Raw genomic sequence first — 23,170 nt, forward strand, 5'->3', positions numbered from 1 at the left:
ATTACAGGCATGAGCCGCCATGCTGGCCTGAATCCATAATTTAAAAAAACTACAAATCTCCAAGTTGAGATAATTTCACCAGAGTATTCCATCAAATGTTTAAAGAATTAAAACCAATTCCATGTAATCTGTTTTGGAAAATAGAAGGGAATGCTTCCTGATTCATTTATTCTATGAAGTTGACATAACCCTGATACCAAAACCAGACAAAGGAAATAGAAAAAAGAAAATTACAAACCAACACCCCTCAAGTATATAGGCACCAAAAAAATCCTTAACAAAATATTAGCAAATAGAATTTGTATGTGTGCATGTGTGCGTGTGTGTGTGTGTGTGTGTGTGTGTGTAGGATTATACATCATGACCAAGTAGAGTTTATTCCAGGGCTGTAAGGCTGGTCAATATTTGAAGCTCAATCAATGTAATCCAACATCTAGTCTAATAAACTAAAGAAGAACAAAAATATATCAATTGAGGCAGAAAAATGTTTGACAAAATTCAACACCTATTTGATAAAAACTCTCAGAAAAATGGAAATAGAGGATGAACAATAGCTCCCCAAATGTATGCACATCCTAATCAACAGAACCTGTGAATATGTTACCTTATGTGAAATGGTAGTTTGCAGATGTGATTAAATCAAAGATCTTGAGATCAAGGGTTTGCCCTGGATTATGTGGAAGAGCCTGATGTAGTCACAAGGGCTACGAAAAGAGAGGAGAAGTGATGATGTCAGCAAAGGTTGTAGTGATGTGCTCTGAACATGGAGGAAAGGGCTACAAGCCAAGGAATAAAGTGTGCCCTAAATCCAATTGCAAGTATTCTTATAAAAGGCAGAGGGAGATTTGGTATACACAGAAAAGAACCATATGATTTCCATGTAACCATGGAGGCAAAGATTGGCATAATGGGGCCACATATCAAGGAATGTCAGCAGCTACCAGAAGCTGGAAGAGGCAAGAAACAGATTCTTCCATAGAGCATCCAGTGGACATACGGTCCTGCCAACACCTTGATTTTAGCCTGATGAAGCTGATTTATCGCCTCCAGAACTGTGAAATAATCCATTACTGTTGTTTTAAGCTACCTAACTTGTGATGATTTGTTACAGAAGCCAAAGCAAACAATTATGTCCATCCCTAGAGCCCCAAGAAGGAATTCAACTCCGTACGTTAATTTTAGCCCATGAAACACATTTCAGACTTCTCACATCCAGAACTATAAAAGAATAAATTTGCATTATCTTAAAGCACTAAATTAGTGGTGTATGTGTATATATATGTGTGTGTGTGTGTGTGTATATATATATATATATATTTTTTTTTTTTTTCTTTTTTTTTGAGACGGAGTCTAGCTCTGTCGCCCAGGCTGGAGTGCAGTGGCACAATCTCGGCTCACTGCAAGCTCCACCTCCCGGGTTCATGCCATTCTCCTGCCTCAGCCTCCCGAGCAGCTGGGACTACAGGCACCCACCACCGCGCCCAGCTAATTTTTTGTATTTTTAGTAGGGACGGGGTTTCACTGTGGTCTCGATCTCCTGACCTCATGATCCACCCGCCTCGGCCTCCCAAAGTGCTGGGATTATAGGCATGAGCCACCGCACCCGGCCAGTATATTGTTATAATAGCAATACGATAATTCAGACAGGAACTTCCTCAACTTGATAAACAGCATCTACAGAAAACCTACAGCTAACATTATATTTAATGATGAAAGACTCAATGTTTTTCCTCCTAAGACTGGGAACAGGGAAAGGATGTCTACTCTCACTAGTCTTATTAAACAAAGTGCTGGAAGTTCTAGCCAGTGCAATAAGGCAAGAAAAAGAAATAAAAGACATTCATATCAGAAAGAACGAAAATGGTCTCTATTTGCAGCTTATATGACCATCTATATAGAAAATTCCAAAGAAAACAAAAACTACAGAAAAACAAGAATAAATTAGTTAAGCAAGGTTATAGGATACATGACAAACATACAAAAAGCAATTGTATTTCTATACTAGAAATGAATATGTGGAAATATGATTTAAAATAAAAAACCATTAAGGATAAATATGACATGATTACACTTATATGAGGTATCTAAAATAGTCAAATTCATAAAAGCAGAGAGTAAGGTGGTGGTTGCCAGGTGTTGAGGGGAGAAGAAAATGGTGAATTATCCAATAGATGTAAAGTTTCAGTTACGCAAAATTAGTAAGTTCTAGAGATCTGCTGTATAACAAAGTACCTACAGTTAATAATATGGTATTGTGAACTTTATGTTAAGAGGCTAAAACTTAAATGCTCTTAGCAAAAAACAAAGCAAAACAAAAAAACACACAGAAGTTTTTGGAAGTGGCGGATGTGTTTGGTACTTTGTGGTGAAGGTATCATGGGTATATGTCCAAACTCATCAAGATGTATCCATTAAATATGGGCATTATTTGTGTATCCATTATACTTCAACAAACCTTAATATTTAAAAATAAACACCATTTGCAATCACTCAAAAAATGAAATCCATACGTGTAAATCTAACAACATATATACTAGACTTGTACGTTAAAAACTATGCAATGTTGATAAAATATCTACATTGGTCACATAGGAATTTCAGATTTAGAAACCTTTTGAGGCTAAGAAGCCAAATCAAGGCAGATTTTAGATTTTACCTATAGTCTTAAGGTTCTTGGGCCTGCTAGGAAGTGATAGTTTTTACTCAATTATCAGGCTGGAGCCTGGGCACGGTGGCTCATGCCTCTAATCGCAGTACTTTGGGAGCTGAGGTGGGTGGATCATCTGAGGTCAGGAGTTCAAGACCAACCTGACCAACATGGTGCAACCTTGTCTCTACTAAAAATAAAAAAATTAGCCAGGTGTGGTGGCATGCCCCTGTAGTCCCAGCTACTCAGGAAGCTGAGAATCTGAGAGGCAGAGGTTGCAGTGAACTGAGATTGCGCCACTGCACTCCAGCCTGGGCAACAAGAGTGAAACTCCATCTAAAAAACAAAAAACAAAAAAAAAACAAAATGACAGCTGGGCATGGTGGCTCATGCCTGTAATCCCAGCACTTTGGGAGGCCAAGTCAGGCAGATCACTTGCAGCCAGGACTTCAAGGCCAGCCTGGCCAACATGGTGAAACCCCATCTCTACTAAAAATACAAAAACTAGTTGGGGGTGGTGGCAGGCACCTGTAATCCCAGCTACTCGGGAAGCTGAAGCATGAGAATCGCTTGAACCCAGGAGGTGGGGCGGAGGTTGCAGTGAGCCAAGATCGTGCCACTGCACTTCAGCCTGGGTGACAGAATGAGACTCCGTCTCAGGAAAAAAAAAAAAAAAAAAAAAAAAATATATATATATATATATATATATATATATAAAAATTAAAATCAGAAATAAGAGTGGGGAAATTATTACCAACTTTACAAAAACAAAAAGGATTGTAAGAGTATACTATGAACAATCCGTATGTAAAAAATTAGATAACCTAGATAAAATGGACAAAATCCTAGGCATATCAATTACCAAAATGGATTCAGGAAGAAAAAGAGAATCTAAATAGGTCTATAACAAGTAAGAGTTTGGTAATCAAAACTTCCCAACAAAGAAAAGTCCAGTACTACATGGCTTCACTGGTGAATTCTACCACTCACTTAAAGAATTAACACCAGGCCGGGCGCAGTGGCTCAAGCCTGTAATCCCAGCACTTTGGGAGGCCGAGATGGGTGGATCACGAGGTCAGGAGATCGAGACCATCCTGGCGAACACGGTGAAACCCCGTCTCTACTAAAAAAAATACAAAAAACTAGCCGGGCGAGATGGTGGGCGCCTGTAATCCCAGTTACTTGGGAGGCTGAGGCAGGAGAATGGCGTAAACCCCGGAGGTGGAGCTTGCAGTGAGCTGAGATCCGGCCACTGCACTCCAGCCGGGGCAACAGAGCGAGACTCCGTCTCAAAAAAAAAAAAAAAAAAAAAAAAAAAAAAGAATTAACACCAATCCTTCTCGAACTCTTCCTCCCCGCAAAAATAGAAGAGGCCAGCATTACTTTGATTCCAAAGCCAGACAGACACCGTAAGAAAACTACAGACTAATATCTCTTATGAATACAGATACAAAAATCCTCAACAAAGCACTAGCAAACTGAATCCAACAGCATATTAAAAGGATTACACACCATGATCAAATGGGACTTATCCCACGAATGCAGTATTGCTTCAATATAAGAAAATCAAACAACATATCATTAATAGACTGAAGGAAGAAAAGCATATGATCATCTCAATCGACGCAGAAAAAGCATTTGACAAAATCCAAGGCCAAGTGTGGTGCCTCATGCCTATAATCCCAACACTTTGGGAGGCCAAGATGGGAGGATCTTTTGGGCCCAGGAGTTTGAGACGAGCATGGGCCACATAGTGAGACTTCATCTCTGCAAAAAATACAAAAATTAACCAGGCATTATGGCACATGCCTGTAGTCCCAGCTACTCAAAAGGCTGTGGCAGGAGGATCACTTGAGGCCAGGAGGTCAAGGCTACAGTAAGCCGTGATCACCCCACTGCACTCCAGCCCGGGTGACAGAGAGAGACCCTATGTTTAAAAAAAAAAAAAATCAAACAAAAAACTCAATACTGTTTCATGATTTAAAAAAAAAATTAAGCAAACTAGATAGAAGGCAACTTCCTCAACATGATAAAAGGTATTTATGAAAAATCCACAGCTAACTGTATACTCAATGGTGAATGACTGAAAGCTTTCCCCCTAAGATCAGGATATAAGACAAGTGCTTTTATCACTGCTATTAGACATTGTACTGGAAGTTCTAGCCAGAGAAATTAAGCAAGAAAAATAAATAAAAGGGATCAGAATTAGGAAAAAAAGGATGCAAAACTATTCCTATTCTCAGATGACATGATCTCATACGTAGAAAATACTAAAGAATTCACACACAAAGAGTATTCGATATAGTAAACTCAGTAAAGTTGCAGGGTACAAGATCAACAAACAAATTGGTTTTATATCTATACACTGCCAATGCACAATATGAAAAGGAAATTAAGAGAACAATTCTATTAACAATTACATCCAAATGAATAAAATACTTAGGAATAAATGTAACCAAGGAAGTGCAAGGCTTATACACTGAAAACTATAAAATGTTGCTGAAAGAAATAAAAGACCTAATGAAAGGAAAAGACATTCTGTGTTCATGGATGGGAGGACAAGATAGCAATACTCCCCAAATTTTTATATATATATATCCTTATCAAAAATTCCAACTTCCTGTTTTACAGAAATGGATCCTAAAATTCATATGGAAATGCAAGTGACAGCCACATAATCTTGAAAAACAACCAAGCTACAGAACTTATATTTCCTAATTTCAAAACTTACAAAGCTTACAGTAATCAAAACAATGTGTTACTGTCATAAGGATAAACATATGATGAATGGAATAAAATAGAGTCCAGAAATAAACCCTTGCATATATGGTCAATCGATTTTTGACAACAGTCAAACACCAAGACCATTCATCAATGGGAAAAGGACAGTCTCTTCAATAAATAACTGCTATGAAAACTGGATGTCCAAATACAAAAGAATAAAGTTGGACCTGTTCCTTACACTATATACAAATACTAACTCAAAATGGTAGTTTCTCAGTAAATTAAGCAGGGATTACCATAGAACTCAGCAATTCTATTCCTGGATATATGGGTAGACACTCAAAAACATAGAAGACAGGTGTTCACACAAAAACTTATATATGAGTTTTGTAAATAATGCCAAGTGTTCACTGTGGCATTGTTTACAAAAGCCAAAATGCTCAGCTCTATATGTTGAAAGGTACATATAGCCAGAGAAGGGAAAACTGAGGGCTTGCTGGCTTCTCAGCTAGTTGAGGGTTGAAGTCATACCCATGGACTGATGAGTGGATAAGCAAACTGTGGTATATTCATGCAACAGAATATTATTTAGCCATAAAAAGAATGAACATGCTAGAACACAAATGAATGTTGAAAAATGAGTGAAGGAAGTCAGTCACAAAAAGCTACATATGATTCAATTTATAGGAAATATTCAGAGTCAGAAAGCCCACTGAGACAGAAAGATTAATGATTGCCAGGGGCAAGGGAAGGGGGGAAAATGGGCAGTGACTGGTTGCTGGAATGGGATTTCCTTTGGTGGTGATGAAAATGTTCTAGAACTAGTTCATCATGATGGTTGTACAACATTCTGAATGTACTCAATGTCACTAATAGCTTTCATATTACGTGTATTTTCTCCACAATTTAAAATACAAATACACATTTTTAAAAATTCCCTCAAACCAGTGGGAAGGATTGAATGGAGCTATCTTTCCTTGTTTAGGGACAAGATCCCTGTCTGCTCCATGAGAAAGCATAAGAAAATAAATTCAAATTTTCTAATGTACTGATGAGTCCCAATTTTAATTGTGAAGTACAAACCAAGGTTCCATTGTCAGTTCAGGGTCTGCACCTGCTAACCGGACAATCTTCTTCCCAGGAATCCCTTCAGAGTACTTTTGCCTCTAAAATAATGAGGTTTCCAAAATGCGGACTTTTTAAAAATTCAAATTAATAGTTGCAAATCAGAGAATACAACTGGGCAAGCCTCACTGTTTATTAAACACACCACTTTATCTGGACTTCCCCATCCTGAAGCTGTCTAGTTATAAGACTGGAAAAATGTGAATGATTCAGGCCCTCCAGCTTTTCTGGTCATAGTAAAAGTCACATTGTGTTGACCTAGCTCTGTCACCTACCTAGGATCGACCCTCTAAAAAAGGAAATCAATTAGAAGGAAACTCTGGGCCTAATGGAACTCAAATCCCCCTTCTGTTGTTCTTCCTAGATTAGGTGTGTAACACTCAGCAACTTCCATCACCTGAAATGATGAGAACATTGTTTTTCTTCACCTTGCCTTGAGAACACATAACTGAATTTCCATTTTCTAAATCTGAATCAAACATTTTCTTCATTTCAGCATACTAGGTTGGAGGTGGTCTGCTACAGTCAGTTTGAAAATGAGTTGGTCTCTACAATCTCAGGAGACAAGCCCAAATCCTTCCGAGAACATCTCGCATTTGTGATGCCAACAAGAGCTTACAACCACAACTGCTCAGAATGGAGAAGCCAGAAGGATAGAGGCTGCTCCACCTCTGAATGCCCACATCACCTCTGTCTGGAAGAACCAGGTGTTCTAAGCTTAGAGATGAGGGAAAGGAGACTTACTGGGCTAAAAAACAGGACCAGAATAAACTTGACACAAGTCAGTCACAGACCTAACTGTCCAAGTCTGAACTCTGGAAAACTTGGGAGAGAGGTTCCATGATCTCTGAACTTGTCCTCAACAGAATGCTTGCTTGTAGCCAACATCCATTTTCATCCAGCCCCGGGTTTGCACACTGCTTCAGACCATGCAACAGAAGAGGAAACTGAGGCTCTTAATATCCCTTGACTTCTTGTTGCATTCTTTGAAATTTGGTCCTAGAAATGAGCTAACTTCCCTAAACCATGTCCTCTCCTGAGGTGAACTGGACAAAACAAAGGCTTCCAAAGAAGCCCTTATATTCACAATTTGGATAATTCCAGAGTTTTAAGAGCTCCCTCAGAGTAATGCTTTACCCTTAAAGAAAATAACGCTAGCACCTGGTTGTCTTGGCTGCTCAGCTCTATATGTTGAAAGGTACACATAGCCAGAGAGGGGAAAACTGAGGGCTTGCTGGCTTCTCAGCTAGCTGAGGGCTAAAGTCATAGGGCTTGGCCTCAGCCTGCAGCACAGGAAAAATGGAGGATTTCTTGCACTTAAGAAGTTTATTAGTGAATGGGTTTGGGCCAGTTGGTGTTTACATGCTTGATCCCTACAGCCTTAGTGTATTGGCTGCAGGGCCTGGGATAGAAGCTCACTGTCTGCTGGTCACTGGTGATGTTACTCCAGGAAGATGATAGGCCTCCTCTTGGGTCCAAGGTACCAGGGCTCTGAGCCGATGCCATCAAACAGACTCCACTTTTGTTTCCAGTGCCTGGGTTGGGGAGATGAGGGTTTCTAGGATCTCAGTGTAGTAGGGACCAAACACCTGCTGATTGTGATGTGTCAAGTTGACAAACTTTTGGCCCAGTTCTGCCAGTTCTGCTTCAATGAGAGTAAGACCTCCAGGAAGGTCCAACAGAGACCGCTGCACACCAAGAACCAAACAGCATTTGAGAAACAAACGGATTCGCTGATCTGTGAGCAGAAAATTACAGTGATAAGGGAAAGAGCAAACAGACTTCAGGGAGAAAATTCCCCCTGCGCTCTACTCACCCATGTTCTAAGTTAACAGATATGTACCAACCTGCCCACTTACCTATAGATAAGGAAATTTGTTTTGTTTGGAAAGGGGGCTGCTATCTTGCTCTCAAGAACAAATATAAAAACCTAGTGTGTTAGTAAATTTCAGACTATTCAAAAGATTGTTTAAGTAGCCATCAGTTAGATCCTAGTGAGTGTTTGACCTAACAGGAGGAACTTAGATTGATCCTTCTGATGGCTAAGGTTAGGAGCAAGCTGGCCAAGTTCATGGCCTCCACTCCAGCATGAGGGTAGGGGATTCCCCACTATAGGAACATGTCTTCCAGCTAAATTCAGCACTAGTTTCTTGTTGGGAGATGGGGGAATGTCAGATTTCTTGGGTGCAGTTAGAGAATGACCTGTAGGCCCAAGTGACTTAACCAGGTTGGCTGGATATATCCCACGCCTGGAAGTCATGAATTTCTGGGTGCAAATCATGCTGAGAACCACAGTTAGTCTTCAAACTGAAATGGATATGATTTCAACCAGCATTTTGAAAAAACTCAAGGCTAAACAATGACGTACCCAATTACCATGCTTCAAGTTGTTAAAGTTTGAGGTTCCACGGTCGGGATCTCTCTCTTCCCTCACCATTCTCACTACCCCACAAGCATACTCACCAATAACACTGTGGACACAGTTCTCCTTCTTGGCAATGTTCTGGAGCTGTCCCATCAGAGATGCTGTATTGTCACTGCTCAGAGCAACAAGGCCCATATTCTTGAGGCTTTGATGGATTTCCTGAGATACCTGTTCACTCACAGTCAGTATAGCTTCCTCAGGCCTAGACCATGAAAGAAAGTAAGCTGGCACCTACCAGGTAACCCTGGCATAGGCCCAGGATCCAGCATGCTGTATACCAGATGCCAGGCCCACTTGAGGGAGAATGTCAGCCATCCTCTCCACCCCCAAACCCCAGCCCCTGGCAGGCTATAGGGCCCAGTGGGTAGGTACAATGTCCTCACTGTAACCCTCAAGACACCAGCTATTCTCTATATGTGGCCTTGTATTCTACTTCTTAGCAAACAAGGTAAATAATCAAATCAACTCTGGAAAAGTGTTTAGTTGTGCCCTTGGATCCGCTCAGCATTCTTTAGTCCCATGGACTTGATTTTTACATATACATGTTTAAGACTTTCTTAGGTATCTTCCAGAATCATCTGTCCCACCTCATCAATTATAACTACAACCTGGCCTTCTGATTCCTCTTTCTCCTTTGGTGTGATGGCTTGCACACAGTGGAATGTTTAATCAATATTGCTGACTGACTGACCAAGTCCTGGATATATGTGATGATACCAGCCCACTGTTAGCACTCAACTAGATAATGACCCTTTTGCAGCAAACTATCTTCCACACTACCCTTTTTGGAAGAAAGGTTTTTTGTTTTTTTTTTTGTTACAAGCCTTATGACCACTTATGGGAAGAAACCAACAATCTTTGTAGTTGGTTCCAAAGGACCTTTCTGTGGTTTGTGGTAGACAGTAAGCAATCGTTCATTACCTGCCTATGTTCTAAATACCACATATCACCTTCTGCTCTAAAAAATAACTATGCAGCTCACCTGGAGTGAAAGTCTTCCAACAGGGATTTGGTTATGCGTTTCAGTTTATCTACAAATTGGGGTGAGCCAAACAAAACACTGCCAGAGAAACTACTGGCCACCAGCAAGACTGAGGCCATGATGGTTAACTGATGCAACTGGGACTTCAGCTCCTGCAGCCGGGTTCTGTCCATCAGCAAGGTCTGGGAACCAGGGAAGAATAGGCTGTCAGGGGAAGTCCCGATGGAAGCCCTGAATACAAAACAAGGCAATGCCCCCAGACATTCCTACCTCAGGGAACTCTTCATTTTCAGGGTCCCAGAGAAGGAGGTTCAGGAAGCCCTGACACAGCACCATTGTGGGGCTGAGGGGCTCTGAGTTGTTGGTTGCCTCGTTGGGAGAGGGGCCAGCCAGGCTGGAGGAGTCAGAAGTGTCTGGGCAAGTCGGAGGTGACATGGTAAGGTCTGCTGCTGCTTGGGTCAGCCATTTGGTGGTGTGATTAAGGAGACCTATGACAGGTAAGGGAGTGTGTAAGCATCTTTAGCATCTTCATCTCTGAGGCTTCAAGACCAAGGTTCTTTTCAAGATATACTCCTGGTCAATAAATAAATGCTCCCTTCCCTCACCTAATAAGCAACTTTCTATTCCTAAAAAGAGACAGAGTACTCTCTAACATTATAAAAGTCAGACCCAAGGTAGTACCTTTCCCACTCCTGCCCTCACATTATATACATACTAGGCTGCTTATTGAGGAGTTCCTGGAATTTAGCCCGTTCATACTGAATGGAATGTTCCTGCAGGTGGGGTTGAAGGCTCTGGATAGTGTAGTTCACCATGTCCATTTTCATCAGGCCCAGAACCTGGAAGATTCCTCTGACACAAGGGGAAAGAGAATATTTATGCTATGAAATGGAACCTAGTAAGCTAGAAACCCACCCAAGGAGTCATTAAATCACTGTATTTTAGAGTAAGGAGGGGCCTTAAGACTAACTTAGTCTTACCTCCTACATTTTCAGAAGATGACATGTGGCCCAGAACCCAATACCCAGCGTGAGTCAGTGGCAGAATTGGGAACAGCTAAGTCTCTGGACCTTGAAGCCTTCAGTCTAGATCTCCTTCACTATGGTCATTCTGCTGTCTCTTAAAAAGGGTAGTCAGTGGAAAGAAATACACCAGCATGCTAACAATTCTCTTCAGGAAGTAGGATTATAGGTGATGCTATTTTTGACTCATTGGGCCAATTGTTTTCGTTTTTGTTTTTGTTTTTAACTTTCTGGGTCTTGGTTCCTAGAGCTGTGAAATAGGGATGACCACCCATCACTGTCTCCTCATAGTATGTGAACTGGAAGAAGAGAAAACCTAGGAAAGAGCCCGAGGGCCGGGTATGGTGGCTTATGCCTGTAATCCCAGCACTTTGGGAGGCTGGGAGGCTGAGGTGGGTGAATCACCTGTGGTCAGGAGTTCAAGACCAGCTGGCCAACATGGCGAAACCTTGTCTCTACTAAAAATACAAAAGTCAGCCAGGTTTGGTGGTGCGCACCTGTAATCCCAGCTACTCAGGAGGCTGAGGCAGGAGAATCGCTTGAACCCAGGAGGCAGAGGTTGCAGTGAGCCAAGATCTCATCACTGCACCTGGGTGACAAGAGTGGAACTCCATCTCAAAAAAAAGAAAGAAAGAAAGAAAGAAAACCTAGGAAAGGGATATTTTAACTCCTTAAAAGAAAGAAGTATGTACTGTAGTGTCTTATGGTATTATACGGGGGGGGGGGGGGGGGGGTGCAATCAAGCCAGGATAACCAAAAGGCCCTGCAGGGCCATCTTTGGAAAAGAAGAGTGAATTGACCAGAGAGGAGAGAAAAGGTGTTAGTCAGGTCTTCAGCAGGGAAGAGCTGGTCAAGACAATGGCTATAATCTAGGTCTGGCCCAGCTTTTCCTGGCTCAGGGGCTAAAGCAGGTTTCTGGGGGCAGTACCAAGTTTCATACCTCAGTAGCCAAACAGGATCCGTAATGTTTTCTAGTTTCTGCACTGCTTCATCTCGAAGTGGTGCACACAGCAAAGCCATCATGTTGAGAACATACTTAGAGAGATAGAGGACTTTCAGAGCCCCATGTTCTGCCTCCTGCTTGAGCAAGTCCGTGTCCAGAGCTTCTTCAATCTCAGTTCTCAGGCGGTTCTGGCGTGGTAATAGCAGTGATAGCAAGATCTGCCCAGGAAAGAAAGTCAAAGGAGTTGATCTGTTTAGAGCCCCAAACTTTATCCAATGGGCAACCCCTTTAGCTAAAGGCATACCAGCCTATGTTGTTTAAGGATCAAGAAGTTGGGTCCCTAAATTTCCCATGGAATATTATTTATCTTTGTTTAGAGGCTAGTGATAATTCAAGGCTCAAGGGGATCAATTACAGGAATAGTATATCATTTTCTAGGCAGAATGAGATATAGAGATAAATAAAATCAAGGAGTGTGGTAAAAAGACATACAGGGTACAACAAATATAAAATACCCACCATCACATGGTGATGAGGTCTCTTAACTTTAAAAGGGAGGCAGTTTTTAGATTATTTTGCTTTAAAGGGCAAGGATGAAATAGGCATAGGAGCTGTTGCAAGTCACTGAAATAGCCTATTAGCCCCCAAAATAAGTTCCTGGTAAACAGGGACTCATTCATCCCTGTGCCTCTGTAACACACAGGACATGGTGGGGGCCTAGGGGATAGGATTCAATGAATATTTAATTGAATAGAATATGGTGTTGTCATAGCAAGATCTCAACTGTTTACCTTCATGTTAAACAAATAAAATCAAAGTTGCTCCATACTATCTATTTTAATTGCCAAGCTCTGCCAGTTACCAATTTGGAGCCTCTCAGCTCCAAATCTACCCTTCAGTGCCTACTCTGCAAAAACGGAGCTGGGCCTTTGAATTATTTTTCCTTTCCTAGCTGGCACAATGTTAGATTTTGTCAAAAGAGGGTGCTAAAAAGAAACTGCAAGAGAAAAGGGCCTTCCTTCTTGGCTCTGGTATGCTCCTCTCAGCAAGTTCCTGCACTGTGGAAGCTTCTCTTTGTTCAAATTGACTGCATGGTTTCTGCCTCTTGATTGGACTCTGGTAAAAAGTTGGTACCATGAGTGAGGTTTGATGACCAGCAAGTTTCAAGTACTTTAGATGCCTTAAACACATGCAAACTTGAGGATAGCAGATGATCTCCACAAAAATTCAGGGGCCTGTCACCTCAGTAAAGTTTCTAGAGTTTCAGTGGTCAGGAGCTTTTCAAGTGATGCCCTCCAAGGTGAAGGACAAATTGCTGTACCTGAACCACCCACCATTAAAAAAAAGGCATAATACTTAGTAGGCCTTTTAGAATTTTTTTTTTTCTTTTGAGACAGAGTCTCACTCTGTTGCTCAGCCTAGAGTCCAGTGGCATGATCATGGCCTCCAACTCCTGAGCCCAAGTGATCCTCCCACCTCAGCCTCCTGAGTAGCTAGGACTACAGGCACATGTCACCATATCCAGGTTAGTTTGTTTTCTTTCTTTCTTTCCTTTTTTTTTTTTTTTTTTTTTTTTTTTTGTAGAGACAGGGTCTCACTGTGTTGCCAGGCTGGCCTCAAATTCCTGGTCTCAAGCTATCCTCCTGCCTTGGCCTCCCAAAGTGCTGGGATTACAGTCATAAGCCACTACACCTGGTCCTCCTTTTTGGATTCTTTTGAGACAGGGTCTAGCTCTGTTGCCCAGGCTGGAGTGTTATAGCATGATCACAGCTCACTGCAGCCTCAACCTCCTGGGCTCAAATGATCCCCCCACCTCAACCTCCTAAGTAGCTGGGACTACGGGTATGACCACCATGCCCAACTATTTAAAAAGATTATTTTTTTCTAGAGATGGAGGTCTGCTGTGTTGTCCCTGCTGGTCTTGAACTCCTAGGCTTAAGCAACTTATCATCCTTGGCCTCTCAAAGTGCTACAATTACAGGCCTGAGCCACCACAGCCAGCCCCTTTTTGGATTTTTAAGGCAACATGCACCACATCTGTGTTTGCTACTTTGACATTCATTTGAGTGATTTTGATTTATTTACAATCACTCCAGGTTACCCATTGTTGTGGGGGGGTGGGGGGTAGGGGAGTGCTAACTAATTAGAGCAAGAGTAGGCTCTGCAGCAAGTTTAGACTTAGTACAAGCCACTCTACCATTTGGGCCTTATGATCCTGCAGATCCAATGACACTTTAAGTGTCCATAGCAAATAAGGGTGCTGTATAGAATGTCTTGCAAGCACCAATAAGAGAACCACACATGGACCTTTAGGAATTGGAAGCAACTCTATTCCTTCTTTACTGATAATTATTCACCTTTTGAGAAACAACTTCTTGGGCCTTGGTAGAAAGTAAACACCTTACTATAGAACACTGGGTAACCATGTGGACTAAGCTTCCCATCAGGAATTAGGTATTGTCTAACTTACATAGCTACAAGACTGGACATGCACAGCAGCAATCTATTATCAAATGAAAATGGCCTATAAGAGACCAAGCATATACTGGTAATAAGAACAGATACACAGACCAAAAGAACAGAGAGCTGATAAATAAAACCTGGATATATGGTCAAATGATTTTCAACAACAATGCCAAGAACCAATGGGGAAAGGACAGTCTTTTCAACAAATGGTGCTGGGAAAAGAGGATATCCACATGCAAAAGAACAAAGTTGGACCTTTACCTTACCCCCATATAAAAATATTAATTCAAAATGGTAGTGGCTCACGTCTGTAATCCCAGCACTTTGGGAGGTCGAGGCAGGCGGATCACCCAAGGTCAGGAGTTTGAGACCAGCCTGGGCAAAATTGTGAAACCCCGTCTCTATTAAAAATACTAAAAATTAGCCAGGCGTGATAGTGCACACTTGTAATCCCAGCTACTACTCAGGAGGCTGAGGTGGGAGAATTGCTTGAACCCGGGAGGCAAAGATTGCAGTGAGCCAAGATCGCATCATTGCACTACAGCCTGGGTGACAGAGCAAGACTCCGTATCAAAAAAATAAATAAATAAATAAATAAATAAATAAATAAATAAACCTAAACATAAGAGCTAAAACTACAAAACTCTTAGGAGAAAACATAGGTGTAAATATTCATGATCTAGGATTTGGCAGGATATGACACCAAAAGCATAAAATTCAATAAAAGACAACCCAATTTAAAAATGGACAAAGTACCTGAGTAAACATTTCTTTGAAGAAGATGTACAAATAGCCAACAAACACATGAACAGATGCTCAATATCACTAGCCATTAAGAGAAATGCAAGTCGATGAGATACCACTTCACACCCATTAGAATGGCCATTATAAAAAATGGAAAATAGCAAATGCCGGCAAGGATGTGGAGAAACTGGAACCCTGGTACATTGCTGGTAGGAATATAAAATGGTATGGCTACAACAGAAAACAGTTTGGCAGTTCTTCAAAGAGTTAAACAGAATTACCATAGGATCCAGCAATTCTACCTTTAGGTATATACCCAGAAAAATTAAAAGCAGGGACTCAAATATATACTTCTATACAATGTTTACAGCAGCATTATTTACAATAGCCAAAAGGCAAAAAGAACCCATAAAGAACCTAAATGTCCATCAACAGATGTATGGATAAACAAAATGTAATCCATCCACATAATATTATTCAGCCATAAAAACGATTTACATTCTGATATATGCTACAATATGGATGAACCTTTAAAACATTACACTAAGTTAAACAAGTCCAAAACTAAAAGGACAAATATTGTATTACACTTATAAGTACCTACAGTAGTCAAATTCATAGAGACAGAAAGTACAGGTGCTAGCAGGAGAGGGGAAAGGGAAATTATTCTTTAATAAGTACAAAATTTCTGTTAGGGAAGATTGAAAGGTTCTGGAAATGGATAGTGGTGATGGTTATACAACATTGTAAATTTACTTAATGCCAGTAAATTGTAACACTAAAAAATAGTAAATTTTGTCATGAATATTTTGCCACAACAAAAACAAATCCTAAAAAAAAATTAAATAAATTTTTTAAAAGCCCACAATATGGCCCATTACCCAGGGAGGATCAGCCAGCCATCTTATGGCAGATGATTTCACTGGACCTCTAACAGTTTAGAGATGGCGAGATTCATCCTTACTTGGATAGACACATATTCTGAATATGGAGAAGATTATACAAGGGTACATGAATTTGAGGAGTGACCAGTGATGGATACAATAACTATTTGGGCCATGTCTCCTCATTTGCGGGGGAGGAGGATAAATAATAAATAGCTATTTGTCTTATAAGAGTTCTTTTCAGGAATTCAAATGTGTATAGAAGACTGCATGTGGAAGCCAACACATATGGAGTTGCCATATCCAGAATATGTGTGTGCCAGCATCCACATAATCACAGAATGCCTTATCAGCTGTCCTGGGTCTTTGCATGCCCCATTGCATTGCTCAAGGAACTCATTTCATAGCAAAAGAAATGCAGTGAATTCATACCTACTAAATTAACTGGTCTGACCAAAGCTTTCACTGAGAATCAACTGGCCTAACGAAAAAGCAGAATGGCTTATTTTAGACTCAATTACAGCATTAGGTGAGTAACAATACCTGAAAGGAAGGGAACTGGTCTTATAGGATGCAATATATGTTTTGAATCAACGACTTTTTTTTTTTTTTGAGACAGGGTTTTCTCTGTTGCCCAGGCTGGAGCACAGTGACACAGTCACAGCTCACTGCAACCTCTGCCTCCCAGGCTCAAGCAATCCTTCCATGTCAATCTCCTGAGTAGCTGAGACTACAGGCATTAACCATACCTGGTTAATTTTTCTATTTTTTGTAGAGATGGGTTTCACCACATTGCCCAAGCTGGCCTCAAATTCCTAGACTCAAGCATTCTGCCCACCTCAGCCTCCCAGAGTGATAAGATTACAGGCGTAAGCCACTGTGCCCAGCTTCAAAGACCATTCCATGGTGCTGTACCCTAATGCCAGAATACATGAGTCCAGGAACCAAGCAGTAGAAGTAGGACTGGTTCCTCTTACTGGTACACCTGATAACCCCACTTGCAGGATTTTTGTTTCCCATCCTGCCAACTTTGAGGTCTGCTGATTTGTGTGAAATACTTGCATTGGTTCCAATGAAATAGAAGATGAAACTGTCACCTGGCCATTGGGGGCTCCTTATACCACTGAACCAAAAGGGTTAAAAAAGGAGTCACTGTACTGGCTGCAGTACTTGCTCCTGAGTACCAATGAGAAACTGGACTGTGGCCACACTATGCGGATAAGAAAGACTATGCCTGAAACTCAGGAGGTTCTCTGAGTTGCCTCTTAGTACTTCCAAGCTCAGTATTAAAGGTTAATGGAAAACCACAGCAAACAAATAAAGCAAAATGTCTCAGACTCTTTGGCAATGAAGGTTTGGGTCACTGCACCAGATAAAGAACCCCAACCAGCTGAAGTTCTGGCCAAGGACAAGGGAAATATGGAAGAATGAACAGTGGAAGAAGGAAGCCATAGATAACAACTATAGCCTTGTGACCAGTTATGGAAACAAGGACTATAAAAATTATCTTTGCTTATTATATGTATGTTTATTTATATATGTCAACATTTTGTTCTTTCTTTCTTTCCATTGTTATTTTATATACAAGTTGTTAGAAGTTAATTTTATGATTTAGCCTTCAGGTAACAGAATATTCAGTGAAACTGACTGAATTTGAGGAGTGACCAGTGATGGATACAATAACTATTTGGGCCATGTCTCCTCATTTGCAGGGGAGGAGGATAAATAATAAATAGCTATTTGTCTTGTAAGAGTTCTTTTCAGGAATTCAAATGTGTATAGAAGACTGCATGTGGAAGCTGAGTAGCCAAAGGGGTGGACTGTGCCATTTATTAATATATTGCCTCACAGATCCAAATCCATTGTTCTTTGCTCTGTGAAAATGGAGCTAAGTCCTTTCCATATCTTTCCTTTGCCAGATGGCACATTTTAAGCTTCAGCAGCGGGTGTTAGTTTTCTGTGCTGTATAACATACTGCCATAATCCTAGCAACTTATAACAACACACATTTATTATCTCAGTTTCTGTGGGTCAGAAGTACAGATGCAGTTTAGCTGGGTCCTCTGTTCAGGGTCTCACAAGCCTGCAAGCAAAGCGTTAGCTGGGCTGCATTCTCACTTGGAAACATGACTGGGGAAGATTCTGTTTCCAAGCTCATTCAGATTGTTGGCAGAATTCATTTCCTCACAACTGTACACTTGAGGGCCCCAGCTTCTTACTGGCTATTGTCTGGATGCTAACCCTAAGTCCTAGAAGCCACCTGTAGTTCCTTGCTATGTGGCCCTCTCGATAGGCAGTTCACAACACAGCTGTTTGCTTCTTCAGGGCCAGCAGGAGAATCTCTCCCTCCAGTCTCCTAAGACAGAGTATTATGTGATGAAATGTAATCATGGGAGTTATATCCTATCACTTTTGCCATACTGCTTAGAAGTTGCAAATCTCATCCACTCAAGGGGAGAAGATTATACAAGGGTACCAACATTGTGGGTCACCTAAGGCATGTCTGCCACATACTAGAAAGACATTGCAAAGGCAAGAGCTTTTATTCCTGGTTCTGGTATGTTCACTCGGTAGGCTCCTGCAGTTTCTGGCTCCTGCAGCATGAATAGCTTCTCCAGTGCTTGGCTCCTGCAGTACACTGTGGTCAGCAGCATGCACAGGCCAGCAACTTCTCATGGCATAGCTATGCCCTCTCAAATGAGGTCCTTGGTTGGCCTCTCTCAGCCCTAAGGGTATGATAGATGCCCTTTATATGTGATATTCAAGTATTCTTTAGTTTTCTTTACTCTTACTAGTCAAGCCCTCATTTCTCCAATTCCCTATTATAATAATTTTTATATTAAACCCTCCATGCTGAAATTACTGTGTGATTTCTGTCTATTGCTTAGTCTCTGACTGATTCATGGACCATGTTCAGTTAAGATTTGCTAGTCACTGACACTCCAATGAGCTGGAGATGTCTAGAAACTTTACATTTACAAATGGAAGGTCACTCACCTCTTTAATTTCTTTCAGAAGTTCAAGAGCACAACTGAAGTCAGGGGGAGTTGATGATAGTTGCTCTTTAAGATGGTCCCAAAAGGCATTGTGCACTGTCTCCTTGACCTTGCCTTCCAGACTATAAGAGGGTTAAATGAGCAGATTACTCTCTCAACCCCAAAAACAGTTACAGTGTCATAACCTCCTAAACCCCAAACTGAATTTGGTATGGTAAAAGGCCATTATAAAAGGCCTTTCCTGGAAAGGCCAGGAACTATGTTGGAACTGCAGCAGAGTTGAACAAGCTAGGGTTAGATTTGTATTTCAAGGGTAATGGCAAAACCTCCCAGAAGGGCTCCTTGTGGTTCCAGAGCAGCCCTCCCTCTGCAGTAGAAAGAACCCTGAATGGAGAGGCTGACTTTTAGCACTGACTGTGCATCTAGCCTAGATATGTAACTTGATTTCCATTTGTGTATACACATAGCATTGAGCTAAATGATCTTTCATTTTCTTATACTCCTGAAATCTAGGAAAGGGTATTCCTTCTTTGAAAATACCAAAGGTCCACAGATATTTCCAAATCAGCATATCTAAAACTAAATTCATTATCTTCCTCATCCAAACCTGCTCCTCTTGTATTCTCAATTTCAGTGGCACTACCATCTACATAGTAATGGAAGCTAGAAAGAAGTCTATTTTTTTCACCTTGAAAAAAACACAAGGAGCAAAGGAAATTTGTTTTATTTTATTTTTTGAGACAGGGTCTCACTCTGTTACTCAGGTTGGAATGCAATGGCAGAATCAAGGCTCACTGCAGCCTCAACCTCCCAGGTGCAAGCAAACCTCTTACCCCTGCCTCCTGAGTAGCTGGGACCACAGGCATGAGCCACCATGCCAGCTAATTTTTTTATTTTTACTTTTAGTAGAGATGGGGGTCCTGCTATGTTGCTCGGGCTGGTCTTGAACTCCAGGGCTCAAGCAATCCATCTGCCTCTGCCTTCCATAGTGCTGAGATTACAGACATGAACCACTGCACCCAGCCAAGGCAATTCAATTTAGAAATGAGAGTATTTCAACAAATAATGTTGGAACAACTAGATATCTACATACAAAAAAAAAAGAATCTAAACACAAGCCTTAAACCCTTCACAAAAGTTAACTCAAAATGGATCACAGACCTACCTGCAAAATACAAAACTGTAAAACTTGTAGAAGATAACATAGGAGGAAATCTAGGTAACCCTCAGTTTGGTGATGACCTTTTAGATACAATGCCAAAAACATAATCCACAAAAGAAAAAATTGCTAACTTGTACTTCATTAAAATTAAAAACTTCTGCTCTGTGAAAGACACTGTTAAGAGAACAAAAAAAAAAAAAAAAAAAAAAAAAAAAAAAAAAAAAAAAAAAAAAAAAAAAAACAAGCCACACACTAGGAAACAATGTTTGAAAAATACATATCTGACAAAGATACGTATCCAAAACATACAAAGAACTCTTAAAATGGAACAATAAGAAAATGAACAACCATTAAAAAATAGGCCAAAGACCTTAACAGACATCTCATCAAAGAGGATGTTCAGATGGCAAATAAGTATATGAGAGGACGCTCAACATCATTTGTCATTTGGGAGTTGCAAATTAAAACAACAAAAAGAAAAAAAAAAGGACACCGCTATATACCTATTAGAATGGCCAAAATCAGAAAACTGACACCACTAATTGCTGACCAGGATGTAGAGAAATAAGAACTCACATTCACTGCTGGTCAGATGTAAATGGTACAGCCAGTTTGGAAGGCAGCTGGGCAGTTTCTTACAAAACTGAATATGCTCTTACATATGATCTGGCTATCACGCTCCTGGGTATATACCGAAATGAATGAAAGCTTATGTTCACACAAAAACCTGCATGCAAATGTTAATAGCAGCTTTATTCATAAGTGCCAAAACTTACGAGAAACAAAAATGTCCTTCAACTGATAAACTGTCCATAAAATGGAATATTATTCAATGATAAAAAAATGATTTGGGAGGCTGAGGCAGGTGGATCACTTGAGATCAGGAGTTCAAGACCAGCCTTGCCAACATGGTAAAAACCCATCTCTACTAAAAATACAAAAATTAGCTGGGTGAAATGGTGTATGTCTGTAATCCCAGCTACTCAGGAGGCTGAGGCAGGAGAATCGCTTGAACCCAGGAGGCAGAGGTTGCAGTGAGCCAAGATTGTGCCACTGCACTCCAGCCTGTGCAACAGAGTGAGACTCCATCTCAAAACAAAAAGAAGGCTGGGCGCGGTGGCTCATGCCTATAATCCCAGCACTTTGGAAGGGCAAGGCGGGGGGATCACCTGAGGCCAGGAGTTGGAGACCAGCCTGGCCAATATGGCGAAACCCTGTCTCTACTAAAAATACAAATATTAGCAGGGGCATGGTGGCACACGCCTATAATCCCAGCTACTCGGGAGGCTGAGGCAGGAGAATCACTTGAAACCGAGAGGCGGAGGTTGCAGTGAGCCGAGATTGTGCCACTGCACTCCAGCCTGGGTGACAGAGCAAAACTCTGTCTCAAAAACAAAAAAACAAACAAACAAACACACAACAAAAAAGAAAAGAAAAATGAGCCATCAAGCCACAAAAAAACATAAAGGAAACTTAAATGAAATTACTAAGTGAAACAACTAATCAGAACAGGGTCCATACTGTGTGATTCCAACAACGCGACTTCCTGGAAAAGTCCTCCTGAGTGGCTGGGTTTACAGCTGGCTCGTTTTTTAAAATGTTTAGTAGAAACAGGGTTTTGCCATGTTGGCCAGACTGGTCTCGAACTCCTAGCTGCAAGTGATCCACTTGCCTTGGCCTCCCAAAGTGCTGGGATTACAGGGATGAACCACCATGCCCGGCCCCTTCCTACCATCATCTCTTAAATTAACTAGTCTCCCTGCCTCTAGTTTTGTTCCTTTATAATCTGTTTTCCACGCTGCCACCAATTCATTCTAAAAACAATGCTTTTTCTAAGATGCCATATTCAACATGAAGTAATGCTTATTTAAAGTCCTTTGGGGGCTCCCCCATCACCAGCAAGATAAATGTCTTATGTTACCTTATATCATACACTCTGCCCTCTCTTTCCAATGTATTTTCTTCCACCTTGTAACACCTTGTGCTCAGTCATTGCAAGCTGGTTGGAAAGAACATACCATGTTCTACCACCATTCTCTGCCTCTGACATGTTGTCACCACTACCTGGTGCAACCTTTCGCACCGAGACCACCTGGAAAGCACTTACTCAACATCCAAAACTCAAGTGTTCATAGGCCGAATCTTCCTCCGTAGGCAAATCTTCCCTGATCCTCCATAGGTAGCTGAACACTCTCATTAAACTCTATATATGTGCAGCTACAAGTGAACTTATCAGTCTAATTAGTCATTTTCTATTATTCAACTGTCTCCCCTACAAAAGCTTCTTGACAGCAAAAACAGTGCCTTATCTGTATCTCTATCCCTAGCACCCAGCATTTTGCCTGTGACATAGTAAGGACTCAATAAATGCCTGGTAAATGAATATCTGAGAACGAAATTTCCCTTAGGAACCTACAATTGTAATTAAAATCATCCTATGAACCTAAGGTAAAGCCAACTGCCAATAATGACTAACCTCAAACAATTTCAGCCTTTTTCCCAACATAATTTTTTATATCACCATACCTGGAAACCCAGCTCAATACTACTATTTCTCTGGCTTCATTTCTCCCTCTCTCTTTTCTTCCACCTGCCATACCCCTCTATCCCTCCATGCACCTGCAACTCCCTCACCACCACCCTATCACAGACCTTATTCTCCCAGTTTCAGTTTTCTCTCCTCCCCTGTGAGCAATAAACATATCTAAACAGTGAGAGAGAAGCTGAGAGACCCGAGTTTGGTAAACACCTGTTCCCAGAGTTGTGCCTGGCATGGAAACTTGCTAACATCAGTCAAGAACAAATCAAAGGAGCATGAAGACCAGAGGAGCAACATGTGATGGAGAAAGGCCCTTTAGTAACAGATACCCCGCAGTGGCCCTCTGACAAAAGCATTTAAGGATGCAAATGAATCACAAGTTGTCATTATTTATTTGTCTTTTGGTGGAAAATTAGAACAATTTTATTTTTTAATTGTGTTTTCTTTTCTCAGCCTCATCTGTGATACAATATTTACAATTTGTTTTTTTAGAGACAGAGTCTTGCTCTGT

At 41.0% G+C, this 23,170-nt stretch overlaps 2 protein-coding genes across 10 annotated transcripts in view; both read right to left on the bottom strand.

The window, feature by feature from the left end:
- Positions 1-23,170, bottom strand: part of TAF11 (TATA-box binding protein associated factor 11) — a 322,409-nt gene that overhangs the window by 226,444 nt on the left and 72,795 nt on the right. The window lies entirely within an intron of this gene.
- The window catches only part of TCP11 (t-complex 11), a 141,996-nt gene continuing 126,630 nt past the window's right edge, over positions 7,805-23,170 (bottom strand). For 7 of the 9 annotated variants that reach the window (XM_050787650.1, XM_050787653.1, XM_050787658.1 and 4 more), the window contains 7 exons: positions 18,960-19,080; positions 11,866-12,086; positions 10,619-10,755; positions 10,174-10,391; positions 9,904-10,085; positions 8,960-9,123; positions 7,805-8,234 (listed from right to left, as the gene is read on the bottom strand). In XM_050787650.1, the coding sequence (XP_050643607.1) occupies positions 8,002-8,234; positions 8,960-9,123; positions 9,904-10,085; positions 10,174-10,391; positions 10,619-10,755; positions 11,866-12,086; positions 18,960-19,080 (1,276 nt within the window). In that variant the 3' untranslated portion in view covers positions 7,805-8,001. The remainder of the gene's footprint in view (positions 8,235-8,959; positions 9,124-9,903; positions 10,086-10,173; positions 10,392-10,618; positions 10,756-11,865; positions 12,087-18,959; positions 19,081-23,170) is intronic. The other 2 variants (XM_050787657.1, XM_050787649.1) reach the window with 1 other exon arrangement.

The sequence above is a fragment of the Macaca thibetana genome, chromosome 4, assembly GCF_024542745.1.
Source record: "Macaca thibetana thibetana isolate TM-01 chromosome 4, ASM2454274v1, whole genome shotgun sequence".
NCBI classification, from domain to species: domain Eukaryota; kingdom Metazoa; phylum Chordata; class Mammalia; order Primates; family Cercopithecidae; genus Macaca; species Macaca thibetana.